This window comes from Diceros bicornis, chromosome 3, assembly GCF_020826845.1.
Source record: "Diceros bicornis minor isolate mBicDic1 chromosome 3, mDicBic1.mat.cur, whole genome shotgun sequence".
Taxonomy (NCBI): Eukaryota; Metazoa; Chordata; class Mammalia; order Perissodactyla; family Rhinocerotidae; genus Diceros; species Diceros bicornis.
The window spans coordinates 13,100,072-13,120,646 of record NC_080742.1 but is presented as its reverse complement, the minus strand read 5'-3'; the positions used below and the strand labels follow the sequence as shown (position 1 = coordinate 13,120,646).

At 33.4% G+C, this 20,575-nt stretch overlaps 1 protein-coding gene across 9 annotated transcripts in view; it reads left to right on the top strand.

The window, feature by feature from the left end:
* Positions 1–20,575, top strand: part of KMT2E (lysine methyltransferase 2E (inactive)) — an 87,227-nt gene that overhangs the window by 42,380 nt on the left and 24,272 nt on the right. For all 9 annotated transcript variants that reach the window (XR_009215896.1, XM_058523675.1, XM_058523693.1 and 6 more), the window contains 9 exons: positions 195–275; positions 4,980–5,038; positions 5,963–6,135; positions 9,686–9,724; positions 13,426–13,656; positions 13,770–13,900; positions 14,952–15,069; positions 16,290–16,399; positions 19,252–19,516. Coding sequence is in view for 8 of the 9 variants with exons in the window: in XM_058523675.1 (XP_058379658.1) it covers positions 195–275; positions 4,980–5,038; positions 5,963–6,135; positions 9,686–9,724; positions 13,426–13,656; positions 13,770–13,900; positions 14,952–15,069; positions 16,290–16,399; positions 19,252–19,516 (1,207 nt within the window). In the remaining variant the exon portion in view is untranslated. The remainder of the gene's footprint in view (positions 1–194; positions 276–4,979; positions 5,039–5,962; positions 6,136–9,685; positions 9,725–13,425; positions 13,657–13,769; positions 13,901–14,951; positions 15,070–16,289; positions 16,400–19,251; positions 19,517–20,575) is intronic.

The following is a 20,575-nucleotide window of genomic DNA, read 5'->3' as shown; positions in this document are numbered from 1 at the left end:
ATATTTGTCCTCTTGTTTTTGCATCTCAAAGTTTTATCTCCCCAAGGACATATTTTATGAATTCCTTACAGCACCTTTTACAGTGATAAACTCAAAGTAGTCACTTAAGTAATAGTTAAATGGAATATCAAATCAATTTAAGGATGATTTTAATAATGTTTTATATGTTCTGCTTTTTTTTTTTCTTTTTTAAGTGTTTGGCAACATATTGACTGCATGGGCATTGACAGGCAGCATATTCCTGATACGTATCTATGTGAACGTTGTCAGCCTAGGTAAGTTGTGTGTAGTGGTAGGCTTGCCGGTAATTTTACCAAGGTAATCTTTAGTTAATAGAAGTTTATGTATGAATTCTAGATTAAACAATTAATTGCTTACTGTATTTCATCAATTCTAAGATACACGTTTCATTTTTATGTTTATTATTTTTTTTGTATTCCAACATCTCTAAAATCAGGAAGAATCTTTCCATTGATAATGTGTCATGGTTTCCTTTTTGGGGTTTTTACTTTATTAACAATGCATAAAATAATAGTGCATCTTCTAAGTAATGGCATCTTTTTTCAGCGGAATGCACTATATTAAAGAATTACTAGAAGGACATTCCCTTAGTTACAGAATTTTGTAGGTCTATACTATCATTCCACCTGTTTGCAGTGTGTTTTTTCTCCATTTATTTATTTTTTTTAATCTTTTTATTATGGGCATTTCAAACCTATATAAAAGTAAAATAGTATAATGAACCCACGTTTCCACCACCCTGCTTCAACAATTGTTAACAATCTTTTTTCATTTATTCTGCCATGTATTTCTTTTAATGCAAATCCCAGCTATATTATTTCATTCATACGTATCCTTATGTATTTTGGCATATATTTACTTATGTGTATATGTACTTCAGTATATATCTATAAAAGAATTCTTTAAAAAAATAACCATAACCACAAAACCATTATTATACATGCAACAAAATTTATAATCATCCAGCCACTGTTAAAATATCGATTGCTTAATACACATCCCTTAAGTCTCTAGTAATCTAAACCTATTCCCTTTACCCCACCAACCCCCATCTCTTTTGCAATGTGTTTCTTTAAGGAACTGAATCGTTTATCCTGGTGAGTTTGCCAGTTGCATTATTATGATTTAACAGGTTTCTTTGTCCTCTATATTTCTGTAAATAGGTGTGTGATCAGATTTAGGTTAAAAATTTTTTTGTTGTTGTAAGACTTTTTCATAGACTGTGTTCTGTTAGGTGACACATAATATCTGGTTGTCTCTATGACGGGACCCATTGATAGTCATTTGTTAGATCCATAGGGATTGTAAATTAGGGACATGTTATAATTCTATTGCTCATCACTTATTAGCTGGAATATTTCTATAGAAACAAACTTCCCCATATTAACTGTTTAGTTCTCTTAAGATATATTTCAATGAAGAAAGGCAGTTGCTTATTGATTCTTAGCCTTTGTTTACCAGTTTTCAGAATAATAAAAAAATTTTAAGTATCATTATGAAGTCAGGGATTTAATCGTATTGGATATCAGTCTATTGCAGTTATTATCCTTATTGATGTTCAGTTTCTGTCCCATTTTTAGTCAGTGGGAACTCTTCAAGTTGGTTCTCGAGTCCTTTTGATATCTGGTATGACAAGATGTCTAGAACTTTACTTGTATTTCTGTGCCCCAAAGTCAGAATTGGTTTTCAAGACCGGAATCTGAGAGCTAGTCATGCTTCTTTTTACTGGATTGGTCATTGTTCCTAAGTCTTTTTAGTAGACAAAGCTAGGAAATACATTTGGTCTATTTGTTTATTTTTAAGACAAAATACATGAGTTTATACTGATAATTGCAATTTAAATTTAGGAATACAAGGTTTTCATTTAACCATTTCTATAGTCCATCTATATCTCCTTTTATCCTAGTTCTCAACAACACAGACAATTATGCAATTAAAATATCACATAATTACTCAATTGCTTAATCCCATAGAAGAATACAGCAGTCTCAGAGTAACAATACCAACACTAGCGCAACAATATGATTATGTTAAAACAGCTTAGCACTTTTTTTTTCCCTTAAGATATTTTCTAAAAGGGATGTCTTGTTAATTTATTGTGTTTGAAGTTCCTTGAAAGAATTTCACTGTGGGGGGCCGGCCCGGTGGCGCAAGTGGTTAAGTGCACGTACTCTGCTGTGGCGGCCCTGGGGTTCGCCAGTTTGGATCCCGGGCGAGCACCGACACACCACTTGGCAAGTCATGCTGTGGCGGTGTCCCATATAAAGTGGAGGAAGACGGGCATGGATGTTAGCCCAGGGCCAGTCTTCCTCAGCAAAAAGAGGAGGATTGGCAGATGTTAGCTCAGGGCCGATCTTCCTCACAAAAAAATAAATAAATAAATAAATCAGTGGGGGAGAAGATACCAAAAAAAAAAAAAAAAGAATTTCACTGTGTAGTTATAACACCAGCTGGATACATACTTATGTTGATTAGGTTATTAGTTTTATTTTTAATTTTTTAAAATTAAACTTTTGGGTTAATTGTAGATTCACATGCAGTTGTAAATAATACAGAGAGCCTCTGTATCCTTTACCCAGTTTCCCCCCATGGTAATATCTTGCAAAACTATTAATACAATATCACAACCAGGATATTGACATTGATTTAGTCAAGATACAAAACATTTCCATCACAAGCATCCCTCATGTTGCCTTTTATAGCCACCCCTCCCATCCCTGACCTTTGGCAACCACTAATCTATACTCCATTTCTATAATTTTGTCGTTTCAAGAATGTTATATAAGTGGAATCATACAGTATGTGACATTTTGAGATTGGCTTTTAAAAATTAGCATAATTCCCTGGAGAGTCAGACAAGTTGTTGCATATATCAGTATTTCATTCTTTTTTATTACTGAGTAGTGTTCTGTGCTATATGTCTACCCCAGTTTGTTTAACTGTTCACCTGTTGAAGGACATTTGGGTTATTTTCACTTTTTGGCTATTACAAATAAAGTTGCTATGAACATTTGTTCATAAGTTTTGGTGTGAACCTGTTTTTTTTCCTCTGGGATAAATGCCCAAGAGTGCAGTTGCTTGGTCATATGGTAGTTACATGTTTAGATTCAGAAGAAATTGTCAAACTATTTTGCAGAATAGTTGTACCATTTTACATTCCTACCAGGAATGTATGAGTAATCCAGTTATTTTTTAATTGTTTTAATTTATTTTTTATTTTATTTTTTTTGTGAGGAAGATCAGCCCAGAGCTAACATCCATGCCAATCCTCCTCTTTTTGCTGGGGAAGACTGGCCCTGGGCTAACATCTGTGCCTGTCTTCTACTTTGTATGGGATGCCCCCCCAGCATGGCCTAACAAGCAGTGCATCTGTGCGTGCCCGGGATCCCAACCCGGGCCGCCAACGGTGGAGTGCACGCACTTAACCACTATGCCATGGGGCTGGCCCCTATTTTTTATTTTTAAGGATTGCTTTTTATACTTCAGTTTTGTAAATAGTCCCATTATTCTATCGTCAAATATTTAAAACAAAGTATATTCAAATAAATCTAACTTCTATCCCTGTTCCTTCCACCCTAGAAGTAAGAATTTTTTAAAAATTATTATTTTCAGTGTTTATTTTCTTATTAGAAACAGCTGTGTACATATATATTTGTATTCCCCTCCTTACTTAGGTAAGCAGTAGTATATTATATAGAGTTTTTGCCACATTTCTTTTTTTCTCTTAAAAATCTATGCTGAAGATCACTTCATAGTAGTATATAGAGATTGATTCATTTCTTCCAATAGCTTCAAGGTGCTCCATCTTTTTCATGTGCTATAGTTGATTCAACCAGTCCCCTTTAAGTGGACATTTGAGTCGTTTCCAGTCTTTTGTAATTGCAAATAGAAGTGGGACTGTTCAGTAAAAGGGTAAACGTATATGTAAAATTTTGTCAGATATCACCAAATTCCCCTCCAGTAGGAGCTGTACAATTTTGAGTTCCCACCAGTAATGGATAAGCATACCTGTTTTCCCAAGCCTTACAATAGTGTTTGATAGACTTGGATTTTTGCCAGTTTAACTAGGTGAGAAATGGTAATCTCAGAGTTATAATTTGCATTTCTTTATTATGAGTGAGATTTTACTATGTGATTTTGTTTTACTTTATGATAGTTACTAGCCTTTTGCCAGATAGTTTTTGATGGGGTAAGTATCTGTGGATGAATTCAATAAAAACTGACCATTAGGGAGGGCAGTCAGTTGAGCAATACCTGCTTATCATTCTGTGATAACTAGGATAGTTATCAGTGATGCTAGGATAGTTACATGTCCTAGTAGACATTAAGGCAAGTCTGTTACTGAGTTGTGAGCATTTCAGTCTAGAGCCCTTATTCTCCCATCTAAAAATAATATCTAGTTTTATTTGACCTCTAGATTAATAGGTTTAGACAGTGAAAATGTTGGGGGGAAAAAAAGTAAAACAATTACTATGGATGATGTAGTTGTGGAGGCTGGGGGAGGTTAATGAAATATTTTACTTAATTGTTAAATGTTTAGTATTTGTTATTTAAAGTGGAAATAATTTTAGGCAAATGGTAATAATGCAAATAGATTCTAATTCATTCTTGTCATACATTTATTTTAATAAATTTAATTTGTGATTTTAATTACATTGTTAATATTTTTTTTCCAGACTTTTTGCTTTAAATACTCAATTTGGAAAAAAATGTACTAGTTTCCTAAATAACAAATTATTTTCTTAACAGAGTGCAATAGCGTCACTTAACTGGCTCTACTGTTAATTTTGCTAGATCAAATCTAAACTGTAAGGCGTTATAGTACATATATTTTATACTGTTGATTTTTCAGTAAGAACATTAGAGAAACTGTAAAGTTTATCACATTTAAAACAGATCTGCTTTATGTCTAAATTTATGAAAGTTTGATAAGTAATCATGTTAATATTCTAATGTAGGAGTTTGGATAAAGAGAGGGCGGTGCTACTACAACGCCGAAAAAGGGAAAATATGTCAGGTGGGTGAAAAGGATCTATATTAAATTAAGATCAGTGTGATTGAGAGAATAAGTGGCCTTCGTATTTTTAATTGGATGTAAACACCTTATGAATGTTGATTGTATATATAATTTACAATCTCAGGTATAGATTTTAAATATTCTTTTTTACTGGCTATAGAATAAGAATGTACTATCTTATGAAATATGGAAACTAGAGGAAAATACAATGAAAATTTTCCTACACATAGGTAACCTGTTGGTTTAAAGAAGAACTAAAATATGTTTGCTCTTGAGAAAGATGATGATCCATTAGTTTATCATGTGGAATGGTATCTCTTTCATTTTTGGGAACAGAATTTAGAAGTATAATATGCCATAACTTTCATTTTGGCTTAAAACATGTTGATACCAATACAACTGGTTTTGAATAATCATAGTTCATTGAACTATTCCTGTTTGATGGACGTTTGGGTTGTTTCCAGTATTTTTTGTTTTGTTTTATTTTTGTTATTACAAATAGTACCTTCAACGAAACCCTCTTGGATAAATCTTTTTGTACTTTTGCCATTTTATCTTTGGATAGATCCCTAGAAATGGGATTGCTAGATGAAAGGGTTAAGTGCATATAAAATTTTGCTAGATATGGCTAAATTCCCCTTTGTAGGGAATTTTGAATTTCCACTGGCAATGTATACAAGTGCCTGTTTTCCACAGTCACACCACCTGAGTGTGTTGTCAGACTTTTCTAATGTCTGAGAAATGATATTTGTAGTTTGTGTTTAAATGTGTCTTACTATGAATGAGATGAGTGAAGAAGTGAAAAAATGTGCTTATTCTTTAGAAAGATGGAGATACAAGAGTTTGTCATGTGGAATGCTGTTTTATTTTATTGTTTGAAATAAAAGTATTACATGTGCAGTAATTTTTGTTTTGCCTTTGAAGATGGTGACACTAGTGCAACTGAGAGTGGTGATGAGGTTCCTGTGGAATTATATACTGCATTTCAGCATACTCCAACATCAATTACTTTAACTGCTTCAAGAGTTTCCAAGGTTAATGATAAAAGAAGGAAAAAAAGTGGGGAGAAAGAACAAAACATTTCAAAATGTAAAAAAGTAAGTTTTTCCTTTTTTTTAGATTAGTAGCTAGGAGGTGGTGGGAGCTGAGTTTTACAGGAAGGGCAGGACAATAATGGATAGTAGCTAGAAAAGGTGGCAGGATCTAAGCTTAATTAAACTCATTTAAAATTTTAATGTGTTTTAAAGATTAAAGTGGAATAGAAAAAAATGTTTGCAAACTGCTTTCAAATCATTACTTTAACGTGACTAGTCATAGAAATGCAAAAGCTAAAATAAAATAGAAAAGATTGCTGTTGTAGAAAACAGAAATAACAATCCTAAACTTTTAATAGCTTATGAACAGGTAAAGGAGCATATAATGATTGTGAATGATTGTATATAGATGTTCTTCTCTGAGTCGTATTTAATCATTTTCATGTCTCCATATTTGTTGAATTTCTTACCATGTACATTTTTTTTTACTTAAATTTTATGTGATAAATTATCCCTAGGATATATGGCAGAAAACAATTTATAAGCCACTTTTTCATTACATTTGTTAGTTGCTAATGGAGATTTTTGTCATATAAGGTAAAAAATACTTTTCACAATGATTGTTTTCACAACTGCTATTATAGAGATATTATACCTAGATGTAAAATCAAAGTTTCCCCAAAAAAGCATTTTCTTTTCCTTGAGTAATTCTTCATGATATTACTTGGTTATTTAATAGGCAGCATGTACTTTTAAATACATTTTTCATTTTCTAATTTAACTTCCCTGTTTAAAATAATCCTTGACTCTGGCAGTCTTCACATATATGTCCCTCTCCAGTTCGTTACTCTTCTACCTGTATTTTGTCAATTCTGGACAACTTATTGTTAACACGTTCTACCTGCACTTTCTGGATATGTTATCTTTGCTTAAGCTGTTCCCTTCACCATTTAGAACATTCTCTTCTCCATCTTTGTCTTTTAAACTCCTACTATACTTTGAGGCCCATCCCAAGCACTACTTACTTTATGAGATTTGCTTTTCTCCTCCCATATATTATCATCTTTCTTTGCATCTCATGACACTTGAACTTTTTATTATAACACTTAACCACATTTTGCCTTGTTTCATTGTTATTTCCCTCATCTCAGATTGTAAGATGACAAAGAAAGAGTGCTTTTTACAATTTAAGAACTCATGTTTAAGTATTGACTTACCTTTTTCATCTACTGCTTTCAAATTATGCTTTCCTTTTTGTTTATTACATAAAAATTACTTGGAAATTTTATCCTTGTATATTTCTGTTTTTAGGTCATTTGGTTTAACAAATTATTTTTTGAATAAAGCATAGATTTTGCATTTTCTCTGGCTGGGGTGACTTTTGTCTATTTTAAATGAATCAGTCCTAGGTCTTAGATTGCATCATTGATTTTAGAATATTGCTGTATATTTAAAACGAGATTTTTCTCTTGTGTTAAGTTAATAATACTTGACAAGGATTAGGAGAAAAAATCTAGGAACTGGGAATACAACATCCAATTTGCCCTAGGTTAAGTTTTTACTATTTGGGAGCAATTTGTGATTAAAAATAGATAGCAAAAGGATATATATAGCTTTGCTTTTTTTATTCAGCTTGTTGTTATGGCTAATTATTAAAAATGTGAATGGAGTTAACAATAGACATTTTTGACAGATGACTATTTTAAAATATTCATAAAACCCTATTAAAGTATTGTTGCTGTTTTAGTAATTCAGGACTTTGCCATGAAGCATTAACACTATTAATAATGCAGAATAAAGTATTAAAAGACGTGGATTGTGTACTGTGACCCATATATTAGGATTTTTAAAAGTAATATTTTTCTGGGGCTGGCCCGGTGGTGTAGTGGTTAAGTTGTGTGCGCCACTTCGGGGGCCCAGGGTTCACAGGTTCGGATCCCGGGTGCGGACATACACATCACTCATCAAGCCATGCTGTGGTGGCATGCTACATACAAAATAGAGGAAGATTGGCACAGATGTTAGCTCAGCGACAGTCTTCCTCAAGCAAAAAGAGGAAGATTGGCAGCGGATGTTAGGGCAAATCTTGCTCACCAAAAAAAAAAAAATTTTTTTCTAATATTACCTTGAAAAGAATTTTTTTAACTTGGTTTTAATTTTTTAGTTCATAAAACCATTGTCAGCACATATTACTTAAGAATGTTCTATCATCATTTTTCTTTCAGTTTTTCCTCTAAACCAAACTTGTATCTTCTTTGACCATGCTTCGAATTCTTTTTTTTGTTTCACCAGCACAGCCAATATCCAGACTCAGAAATCTTTTAAATCATTTTTAGTCTTTGACATTCAGATTTATTCTCAAAAGCACTATTGATTTTTCCTTTGGAATGTCACTTCAATATATTGTTATTTTTCTTCCTTTTGCTGTTGCAAACCCAGTCTAAGTCTGAGCTCATTACCTTATTGTAGTGCAGTAATATCTTATCATCTTTAATTTCTCTAACTTTATCCTCTTTCCACTTCAATCCATTCTGCATTTGGTTATGATATTTCCTGTAAGTACTGTTCTCATATCCCTTCTTTGCTCAGAATGATTTCGTGGATTCCTCCATCATAGTGAAGAACATACAGTATTTAAGTCAGAATCATAAAATGTGACTTTTAAAATAAGGCTACCATGACCCAATTTTAAATTTTTTAGCCAGTCTTATGTCATAACTATTTTCAGTAGGTACAAGTGTGATATCTTAATTTTTCCTTGAATGTGACATATCTCTTCCTATTTCATGCCTTTTTTCATATTTCTTTAGTACTAGGGTTGTATTCCTTTCAGTTGTTCACCTGTCTGAGTACATCCATTCTCTGTAGTTCACTTAGCTCTTTTTCCATGTTTTACATGCAAGCTCTTTGCCTTTTTTTTTTAAATAAATCTTGCTTTCTTCCAACATTATAGTGTACGTATATATTTGGCACTTAAATATATTTGGATCTATATTGCTCTAGGCTTATGTTTGTTAGTCTCTAAATAGAGTTTACACTTTGGGGAGTGGGGTGGTGAAGAGGATAGGAATTAAATCCTAAATACCACTTCAGGACCTGGCAGATTAGTGAGCTTTCACTAAATATTTATTGAATAAATACAAATCTGTTTACCACAATGCTTATTACTTAAGCCCCACTAAAATGCTCAAATATTATTTGCTAGTTGACTTAGAGAATTAAAGTAATAACAACATTATCATCCCTAAAACATGTCTAATGACTTCAACAAAATTGCTGTAATATTTTTAATAGCCTTGCAATTTTTATCAAATGTTTTTCCATGGTTGTAATATTGAGCACATAGAAAATGTGGAATTTTCTTAGCATTGTATCATATACATATTTTCATGTTCTTATATAGTTTGCATTCTATTTTTAATAGTAGAATAGTATTCTAGTACGTGACGTTATGTACTTAAACATTCCCCTAGTTCTGGCTATGTTGCTTATTACCAAACTTTTTGTTATTATGAGACTTCAGTAAAAAGCTTCAGTGAACCAAATGATTCTTAAATATTAATTATATCCAGTTTTTAAAAAAAAACTAACTCAGAATTCCACGTTATTTCAGGCCTTTCGTGAAGGTTCTCGGAAATCATCAAGAGTTAAGGTAAATACATTAAATTTAAGCCCTTATTATCAACTGTCAGTTATTCAAGAGCTTACTAAGTGGTTGCTTGTCCATAATCTTTACTTTATGCCCTCTTCATTGTTTGTCATTTTCTTGCTTATTATATTTACCAGAAGTGGGACCATAGAGAATTCTAATTGGATTAATATACCACTCTTGGAGTTTATCAGTACTGTTAAAATCTTAATCAAAAGGAGGAGGTATATAAGCAATTTCCAGTATTAAAATTTAGGGTAATCTGGGGCTGGCCCCATGGCCTAGTGGTTAAGTTCAGCATGCTCTGCTTCGGTGGCCCAGGTTTGGTTCCCAGGCATGGACCTACACTGCTTGTTGGCAGCCATGCTGTGGGGGTGACCCACATACAAAATAGAGGAAGATTGGCACAGATGTTAGCTGAGGGTGAATCTTCCTCAAGCAAAAAGAGGAAAATGGCAACAGATGTTAGCTCAGGGCAAATCAAAAAAAGAAAAAGAAATTGGGGTAATCTGAATTTCACTTATCATTGCATTCCATGTCTCCAGTACCACTTTGTATTAGTATACTAGATGTATGAATGCAAAATCACATTTGAAATTTGAAAATTTACTCTTTTGCATAGTTGGGATTCTAGTGATTTTAGTCAAGTCAGTTGTTATAAAATACTATAAAATCACCTCAGATTCACTATATAAGTACAGACTAGTTGCTTGTATCTTGAATTAATTAGAATATATCCTCAATTTTGTAGATGCCAAGATTGCTGAGAGAAGCAAGGCTCCCTAGCTCTGCCTCCCCCTAAAAGATAGATTTATGTTGGATTGCAGAGGTCAGCTCTACAGTGTTAATATAGCTTTATAGCTTTCTAGGTTAGGCAGTAAAGGATAATGGATTTGTCAAGTTGTCAGATGTTAAAATAGGATGTGGGAGCATGTTATAGTACATCTGTTCTCCCTGTAGTATAGAAAATAATAATTAGTCATTATTCCACATTCCTGGAAAACAAATCATTCAACAGATGTTTAATGATTATTCTTGGGTAGTTTTGTAATTCTGTCTCAAGAATGTTAATACATGGTGTCACTCAGTATACTGCAAGTCCAAAGCGTCATAATATGTTCTTTATATGTTAAAGTTGGTGATTTTATACTTTTACTATATTAAACTTAGATTTATGGGATCTTCTCTGACACAGAATAAAGAGATCTGCAAAGTTTTTGGATTAGACTGTTGGAACCATTGACACTCCAGCAGTTTTCCTTTCTTCCCAATTTATCTGATTACCTCAACAGCAGGCTTAAAGAGGAAGGAGCATCTTTTACTTAACTGAAATATTTTCGTTTATTACATAAAGAAGTGACTAAGGAAATAAAATTTTAAAAATGCTTTGTGCATCTTTACAAATATTTTTTCCTTACCTTGAAGATCTCTCTTTAAGAACACTACGATTCCAGTAAGTAATTCTGTAGTGTTTATAAGGTTCAAGAGATACAGAAGAGCGGTATTAAATATATACCAGGTGAATAGAGGGGTTTTTTGGGGAGGAGAAAAGAATAATTTAAAAACTGACTAGGGCCGGCCCCGTGGCTTAGTGGTTAAGTGCGTGCGCTCTGCTGCTGGCAGCCTGGGTTCGGATCCCGGGCGTGCACTGACGCACTGCTTGTCTGGCCATGCTGAGGCCACGTCCCACATACAGCGACTAGAAGGATATGACATACAACTATCTACTGGGGCTTTGGGGGAAAAATAAATAAATAAAATTAAAAAAAACAAAAAAAAACTGATTAGATTGCTGAGGAAAGCCTTAATTTGTAGTGTCTCATATTTGTATAAAAGTCTGTTCTTTATCAAAGTGGTCATTATAATATAGAATATGTAAGAACATAAAATATCAATTGGTAAAATAAACCTACCCTATCAAATAGTTGAGCAACTTACTATAGTTTGTTTCATTGTAGAAAAGAATGATACTTTTTGTAATAAAGATTAATTGCTTATATGGAAGGTGGACTGATGGTAAATTTTAGTAAGTGTAACTGTACACGTGTATATGTCTAACAGGATATATAAGGACCTTTATGAAATCTATATGTGATTTTAAAATTTCACAGTTATGTTAGGTTGTGCATATTATAGAAATAATCTTTTTTCTCATCAAAGTGTTCAATATTTTAGAAAGAAATTGAGGAACAGCATTTACAAATAAACTGAAATTTCATGTGTTAAATCCATTATAAATTTGAATTATGCTAATGATAAGATAAAATATATGTTTCATCCTAAGATTCCAAATAAGAATTAATTGTGGGAGTCTAGGTTTTAATACATTTTAAAAATGTACGGTAGGGGCTGGCCCCGTGGCATAGTGGTTAAGTGCGCGCACTCTGCTGCTAGTGGCCCGGGGTTCAGATCCCAGGCGCACACCAACACACCGATTGTCAGGCCATGCTGTGGCGGCATCCCATATAAAGTGGAGGAAGATGGACATGGATGTTAGCTCAGGGCCAGTCTTCCTCAGCAAAAAGAGGAGGATTGACTTGGATGTTAGCTCAGGGCTGATCCCCGCCCCCCAAACACACACAATAAATAAATAAATAAAATATTTTAAAAAATAAATAAAAATGTATGGTAATTGTGCCTTTCTATAAGTTGCATTCCAATGAGAAAAGGGTTCCTTTTTTGTTTCACAACATATTAAGAGAGGTTGTAATTTTTTACTACTTGGCATTTAGCATTTTTATCTTACAGGTTTTAATAGGGAGTCTAGAAGGAGGAGCAAGCACTTAAGCTTGAAGGTCCTTACCCTTATTATGACCCATGAATTTGGGCTATGGACCATTTTGGGTTATTCCACATTCTATGAGACATTTTATTCTCATGTCAAATTTATCATGTGGACAATTGATTATAGTTCTTGGAATTACACTAAATTAAGATATCAAGATATATTTTTGTTACAAAACTTACTAAAATTGTAGTATTATAATTGTAGTATTATATCAGAAAGTAAGTTTATAGTTAATAAGCAGTATATGTAGTTTATATAATAATTGCAAATTTATTCTGGTTAAATAGAACTGTGAGTACAGAGTAGATACTGGCAGTCTTTTTTTTTTTAATTTTTATTTATTTATTTTTACCCCAAAGCCCCAGTAGATAGTTGTATGTCATAGCTGCACATCCTTCTAGTTGCTGTATGTGTGACGCGGCCTCAGCATAGCCAGACAAGCAGTGCGTCGGTGTGCGCCTGGGATCCGAACCTGGGCCACCAGTAGCGGAGCGCGTGCACTTAACTGCTAAGCCACGGGGCCGGCCTGATACTGGCAGTCTTTGAAAAAAAATTTTCATATGCTATCTTTTTTTAACCAGTAGCTGACAGTGACTCTGAAGTTTTGCGTATTTGCAGTTTTATCCAAATTGTATCCACATTTGTCTACAATAGTGATGGTGAAGCTTGAATTTCTGCTATTGCAACTTAACTCGGCTGCCTTCTGTTTTCCAACTCATATTTGTCTGGCATGCAGTATAAAAATGTAGTAGGCTGCTCATTTATGGTCTTCTTTTCATTAGGACCAACTTAGAAAGCCTAGCATTATTTCTAGTTTATATTATGTTCTTTTATATAGATTGTCATTTATTTTTTGTGTATGTCTGTATAAATACTTCAAGTCTAGATATTAATGCTTAATTTGCTGTGATTTTAGGGTTCAGCTCCAGAGATTGATCCTTCATCTGATGGTTCAAATTTTGGATGGGAGACAAAAATCAAAGCATGGATGGATCGATACGAAGAAGCAAATAATAACCAATATAGCGAGGGTGTTCAAAGGGAGGCACAAAGAATAGCTCTGAGGTTAGGCAATGGAAATGATAAAAAAGAGATAAATAAATCAGATTTGAATACCAACAGTTTGCTCTTCAAACCTCCTGTAGAGGTAAATATATCATTTGCCAAAAAATTATAAAGCAAAACCCTTTTTCTACTGTGTATCTTAAGTAGTTATACTAAAAGCAGTCAGGTTTAATCTCAACATTTTTCTGATTTTAGAGTCATATACAAAAAAATAAGAAAATTCTGAAATCCGCAAAAGATTTGCTTCCTGATGCACTTATCATTGAATACAGAGGGAAGTTTATGCTAAGAGAACAGTTTGAAGCAAATGGATATTTCTTTAAGAGGTATATTCATTTATTTTCCCATGTTAGTTTCTGTAGTTAAGTATTGAATTTTTGGCTATTTTACCAAGATGCTGTGTTTCTATGTACTTTGTTTTCCTAAGTGATCATTTTAATATTTAAAACTGTAGTGCAGTTGGACAATGATTAATGATAACTTTTGAACTATAATAACATAAAAAATGCAGATATATTCCTCAGTCTTTTATCCATCTCTTACCTTGCTGACACTCCTAAAACAATCTACTTCAAAGATAAACTGCAGCAATATAGGTGTACTTGAATTAAAAACTCTGATTACCTGACATTATAAGGTACCCTTTCCATCCAGGACCCTTCCTGTTTCCTTTTAACATAATTGCTAGAACCTGAAAAGACCATTGGTGACCACAGGCAAAACTCCTTCCTCTTTATTAAAGGATGTTAGATTTGGTCTTACATTATTGCCACCACTTTCAACTCCCACTTTCTGGGTAGTGGAATGGCTTTGGAGGCCTCTTCTTTGTATGGTTTGTGGCTTTTTTGGGGGAATTGATGTGATCCTTTGATAGCCATTGCTTCCTTACAGTCTGGAAGTATGTTTGTATCTCTAGGGAGATAACATTCTCAGTCTGTATGTTATAATTATTAAAAAATATTTGTTTATAACTTCACTTTTTATTTAAAATATGAAAGATACACAAGAATCCTTCCGTTTTAAAAGTATAGCAGATTTGATCTGAAACAGTGCTATAAATCAAACACTTAAATAAATATGCTAGGAAATAGGGACTATAAGCACATCCTATTATGAATCCTTCTGTAAAAGCAGTAGTCACTCCCTTTTAATCTTTCTTTGTAAATTTGAATTTCCACCTTCAATTAATACCTTTAATTTAGGTAAGGTTATTGGAGCAGGTAAAAATCTTATTAGCATGAACTACCCTAATGGTTAAGAATGGGTTCTGGTATCAGACTGCTTGTGTTCAAATCTTGTCTTCACTACTTACTGTGAGTCTTTTAGAAGTTTCTTAAGCTTAAAATGTTAGTTTATAATGCATTTCTTTCTTTGTAGACCATACCCTTTTGTTTTGTTCTATTCTAAATTTCATGGGCTAGAAATGTGTGTTGATGCAAGGACTTTTGGGAATGAGGCTCGGTTCATCAGGCGTTCTTGTACACCCAATGCAGAGGTAAGCTTATAGAAATTTTTGGGGGAGGCAGGGGTTGGGAGTGTGGAATCTGTGTATTAAGCACAAAATCTGGTAGCCTAAAACACTTTTTAACTGTTGATGCATTTTATACTGCCTAGCGTCTTTCCATTGTGAAAATTTAGGTGATACTGGCTTTAAGGTCTTAAAAATCACTTTGCACATTGAAGAAATTGTGATGGTCTTTGTAAAAGGAAATATTGGAACTTATGTTTATCCTGAAAGCTTTATTTATGGATCAAATATATGCTCTGATTTGATCAAAGTAGATGACAAAGCTGAAAGCTAAAGTAGATTTTATATGTGCTACTACAAAATTTTTCATAAAATTGTGTTTTAATGTAGAGTATAAAATATTTTTGGGTTGTTTTGTTTTTTTGTGAAGAAGATCGGCTCTTAGCTAACATTCGTTGCCAATCTTCCTCTTTTTGCTGAGGAAGATTAGCCCTGAGCTAACATTTGTGCCCATCCTCCTGTTTTGTATATGGGATGCCATCGCAGCATGGCTTGATGAACGGTGGGTGCGTAAGTCCACACCCGGGATCCAAACCTGTGAAACCCAGGCTGCTGATGCGGAGTGTGTGACCTTAACCACTACACCACTGTGCTGGCCCCCCTGGTTTTGTTTTTTCACATGCCAAAATAAATGTTTTTAATTTTATAATTATATGTTACAGTTAAGAGTGTAGGTTTTGAAGCAGACTTAACTAGATTCATGTCTTCTCTTTGACTTACTAGCTTTGTAACCTTGTCTGTGCTTCAGTTTTATCTGTAAAAAGGTGTTACGAGGACTAAATGAGTTGGTATATGTAAAGTACTAGAACAGCATCTGTCATAGAAAAGTATTCTGTTAACTGTACCATTGCTGCATTTCATCAAATCAAAGATGCCATCACTTGTAAAACTTCCAATTTCAGAGATGCTAAAAGGTGAAAAAATATGCATCATAGAATTGATGAAATACAGTATTTTCTTTTTAATGCTACATGGTGGGCTATAGAGCTTCCATCAAGCTTGCTTTGATGTACCTCCTTCCCAGTTGATAACCACTGATTTATGGTTATATCGTAATTAATGGCATATTTTCCATGTTGCATTTGTGAGTTACTTTGAAAAGAATAGTTTTCAAAATTGTAGGATGAGATGCTTCTAAAGGCAGAAAATAATTTATAGAAATATAAAATTATTCTTTTAACTAACAGGTGAGGCATGAAATTGAAGATGGAACCATACATCTTTATATTTATTCTATACAAAGTATTCCAAAGGGAACTGAAATTACTATTGCCTTTGATTTTGACTATGGGAATTGGTAAGTTCAAATCTGTAATTTCTTAACGTTTTTTATTTATCATGAGGCAATTAAAAGTACTCGAGAACAAGAATTTTGGTAGCAGCTTCCATTACAGCGTTGTTGCTTATTCGTTCTTTTCCAAACTTTCCTTAATTATTATTGTAATGTAAATGCTCATAGTAATTATAATTAGTAATCCTAATTCAGCCATGCAACACTGACTTTGAGGATTTTTTCCTTCTATTTTACGGGGTAATTTTAGTCATAGAGTTAATTTGGTTAATCAAGAAGAATGGATAATTTTACTTTTTGCACTGCAAAACAAAAGAAATGTGCCAAATTTTCTTTGCAGTATAGATTGAAAGAGTTTGTTGGAGATCTTGTAAGGAAACTCTGAGAATTATTGTTCTGAAACACTAGGGGGAAAAAACTTAATTCTGAGTATAGAAACTTCAATTTCAATTTTTAAAAATTTAATATAAGAAACATAAATATAATACAAAAGTCCATGTGCCGCCTTCTCAAATTAAGAAATAAAACATTATCCATTGAAGCCCTTCATGTTTCACAGCCATATTGCATCTCCCTTTTCCTCTTTTGCCAGAGATAACTGCCATCTTTGATTTGGTGTGTTTAGCATTTTTATTGTGTATATACATCCCTAAATAGTATCTACTATTTTGTATATTTTAAAATTTTATGTAAATTATAATCTGTATTATTTTGCTTTCATCTTTTCTCATTCATTACTTTTGTGAGATTCAGTTCTATTGTTATGTGTAGCTCTAGTTCATTCCTTGTTACTGCTGATGGCATTTATCCATTACACTATTGGTAGACCTTTAGATTTATAAAAAATGCTCCTGTGGCTTTTTGAACATGTCTGCATGTGTACATGTTCTCTCCATGGTAGGGACTAAGGGTGGAATTGCTGGCTTGTAGAGTGTGCCCAACCTCAGTTTTTACGTATGGGGAATGACCAGTTTATATTCGCACAGCTTTACTTCCTTGCTCCACTTCTTTAGGACTTTAAAATCTGATGCTAATCTATGTGAAATGATATCTTTTTATATTTTTAATTACCATTTTCCTTGATTATTTTATGACCCCAAGGTGTTTTTAATATATTGATTTGTCATTTGGATTTCCTCACTTAAGAATTGCCTAATTATCTGTCCATTTTTCTGCTGGGTAGTCTTTTTCTTACTGATTATTTTTTGGTGGGGGGGGGTTCTTTATATATTCTGTAGTCTTTTGGGTTATAAGCATCTCAGTTCATTTCCTCCTTTTCTGTATTTTATTTTTAAAATTTATATGGTATCCTTTTCAAATGCAGAAAGTTTTAATGTCCCTTATGTTTCCTGTCAATGAAAGCCCTCTTCCTTCAGTATGCATCTCTACTTGATTGTTGGAGTCAGATTTATCATGATAACTTAAGTGTTTCCTTTTTAGCCCTCTCTCCCTCAGAAGGTGGAAAATTTAGCATAATGGCTCTTTGCTCATTGCTTTGAGAGACTATATCCCATAGTGATTAAGAATATAAGCTTCTCATAATCTGTCGGTTTCAAATCCTAGCTTGTTCATGTATAGGTTATAACCTTATAAGGTTACTTATGTAACCTTGGACCAATTTCTTCATCTCTTTGTGCCTCATTAGCTCATCTATAATATGAGAAGACTACTACTCACCTAACAGGAATGTTTTGAAGATTCAATGAGTTAACATATGTAAAGTGTTTAAAACAGTTCCAGACACAAAATAAGTGCTTCGTAAACATTAGCTGTTGCTATCATTATTATTTGCAGTTGTATTATCCTAAAATCAAAGAAAACATCTAGAAAGAGTTGCAAGCTAGTTTCTATTAATACCTGATTTGGGGAGGTAGGGAGTAGACCATAAATGTTTGAGTTCCACCCCTGATTCACAGAATTAGGCAGTTTGATTTGTACCTCCAGCACTGAAAGCAAATGAGTAGGAGTATTAGAAACTTGGAAAAGTAAATATTTTTCTTGTGAACAAACATTAAACTACTTAAAACATGCAAAGTGGGAAGCTTCTATTATTGTTTGACTCAGATTTGGGCATTTAGCCTGTATCCTAGATGAACTAAATCTTGGTGGTAGAGATAAAGAGGGCAGAGTTATGAAATACTGAAGAGATGAAAAGTGTGGGCTTTAGACTCATATACACCTATATCTGAATGCCAGCCCTACTGCTTATTAACTGTGTGACTTTGGACAAGATACCCTCTCCGAGCTTTTATCTCATCTGTAAAATGGGAGAGAGCGCAATTATTTTTCAAGTTTCCGTTTGAAAGAGGGAACAGTGAAGAGGGGCAAAGGGAAGCATAACTAAATTTTTTCACGGTAGCTTTTTAAAGAAACCTGGTTATTGAAGTCATTCTTTAAAGTATAAGACAAACTAGTTAAGGTTTGGTATTTATTATACCTAGCATTTTTTTATTTAGGTCAAATTTAGGGTCAGTATTTTATCATATTATGTATACATATACTTTATAACACTCTGGGACCACTGAAGTAAATATGGTTTTTGCCTTATGTAAGCCACAATATCACTTTACTTAAAAAGACTCAATTTATTGGGTTTTTTTCCTTCTATAAACCATTACTAGTTATCCTTATGATTGAAGGTCTAATCTCTGGTCAGAAATCAATTTCTAATCATTACATTGTTTTTATGAGAAAATAAGATATTTTTTGTGATAGTTACCAGAAATGCAAATTAGTGAAAAGTAAGTATTGCTTATAATTAGTAACAGCATACAATTTTGTGGAGTTGCAGCTTAAAATGGATTAGAAAATTTTACAGTTTATGTCGTGAATAAATATTTAAATGGTTATCTTTCCAGTAAGTACAAGGTGGACTGCGCATGCCTCAAAGAAAACCCAGAGTGCCCTGTTCTAAAACGTAGTTCTGAATCCACGGAAAACATCAATAGTGGTTATGAGACCAGAAGGAAAAAAGGAAAAAAAGAAAAGGATATTTCAAAAGAAAAAGATACACAAAATCAGAATATCACTTTAGATTGTGAAGGAACAACCAACAAAATGAAGAGCCCAGAAGCTAAACAGAGAAAGCTGTCTCCACTGAGACTATCAGTATCAAATAATCAGGTACTTAACTATGCTCTACTGATTCTCAATGACAGAAGTTAACAAACGAAAAAATTTGTCATATTTTAACCTCTTTTTTGTTTTATGTAAAATGGTTTAAAAATTTTAAGTCCTTTCTGTTATTTAATAAAGTACTTATAAACATAAAATACAGGTTCTATTAGAATTTGTATAATATTTATTGAACTATTAAGAAACAACTCAGCCAGCAAATCCTTGCAGAATTGAATACAAGATTTTTCTAAGACTGGTCATTTTAAAAATTCTTCCAGATGGCACTGTCCTGTGTTCATAATAAATGTTCTTATTTAAAGTATTGAGCCAGGGCCGGCCCCGTGGCTTAGTGGTTAAGTGCGCGCGCTCTGCTGCTGGCGGCCCGGGTTCGGATCCCGGGCGCACACTGACGCACCGCTTCTCTGGCCATGCTGAGGCCGCGTCCCACATACAGCAACTAGAAGGATGTGCAACTATGACATACAACTATCTACTGGGGCTTTGGGGGAAAAATAAATAAAATTATTTAAAGTATTGAGCCATAAAATTTCCTTTTCTTTAATATTTGGGACGTAAATCAATTCTATAAGGGTGACAGATGAGATTTTTGAGAGAAAATTCTCTTAAGAACACATTAAGATAATTTTGGGGAAGGAATTTGGCCTATACTTTTGCCCTGCCAGGAAATATATTGTTATATGCCCTCTAAACAATTGGAAGTTAGGAACCACTATTTAAATGAAAATTAAGTAAGGTTTTACTCATCTCCAGTACCCTATCTTCTGAAATAATTTCCCTTTTGTTTTAAATTGAACAAACATTTATGAGCACATGGTATTTGTAGGCACTGGGTTTTGTGAAATTTGTGAAATAGTTGTATGTTTATGTTTTGGGAAGAATATCAACATAAGGCTATGTACCATATTTGACCTTGTGGGCTCTACTGATAAGAACATTATTGACTAGAACTTTAAAAAGCAAAATTATTTGATTGCATGATTTTGAAAAGTTTCTTGAATTAGGAAATCAGTTTTAAATTTCTGGAATGGATTTAAGTAGGCTTTT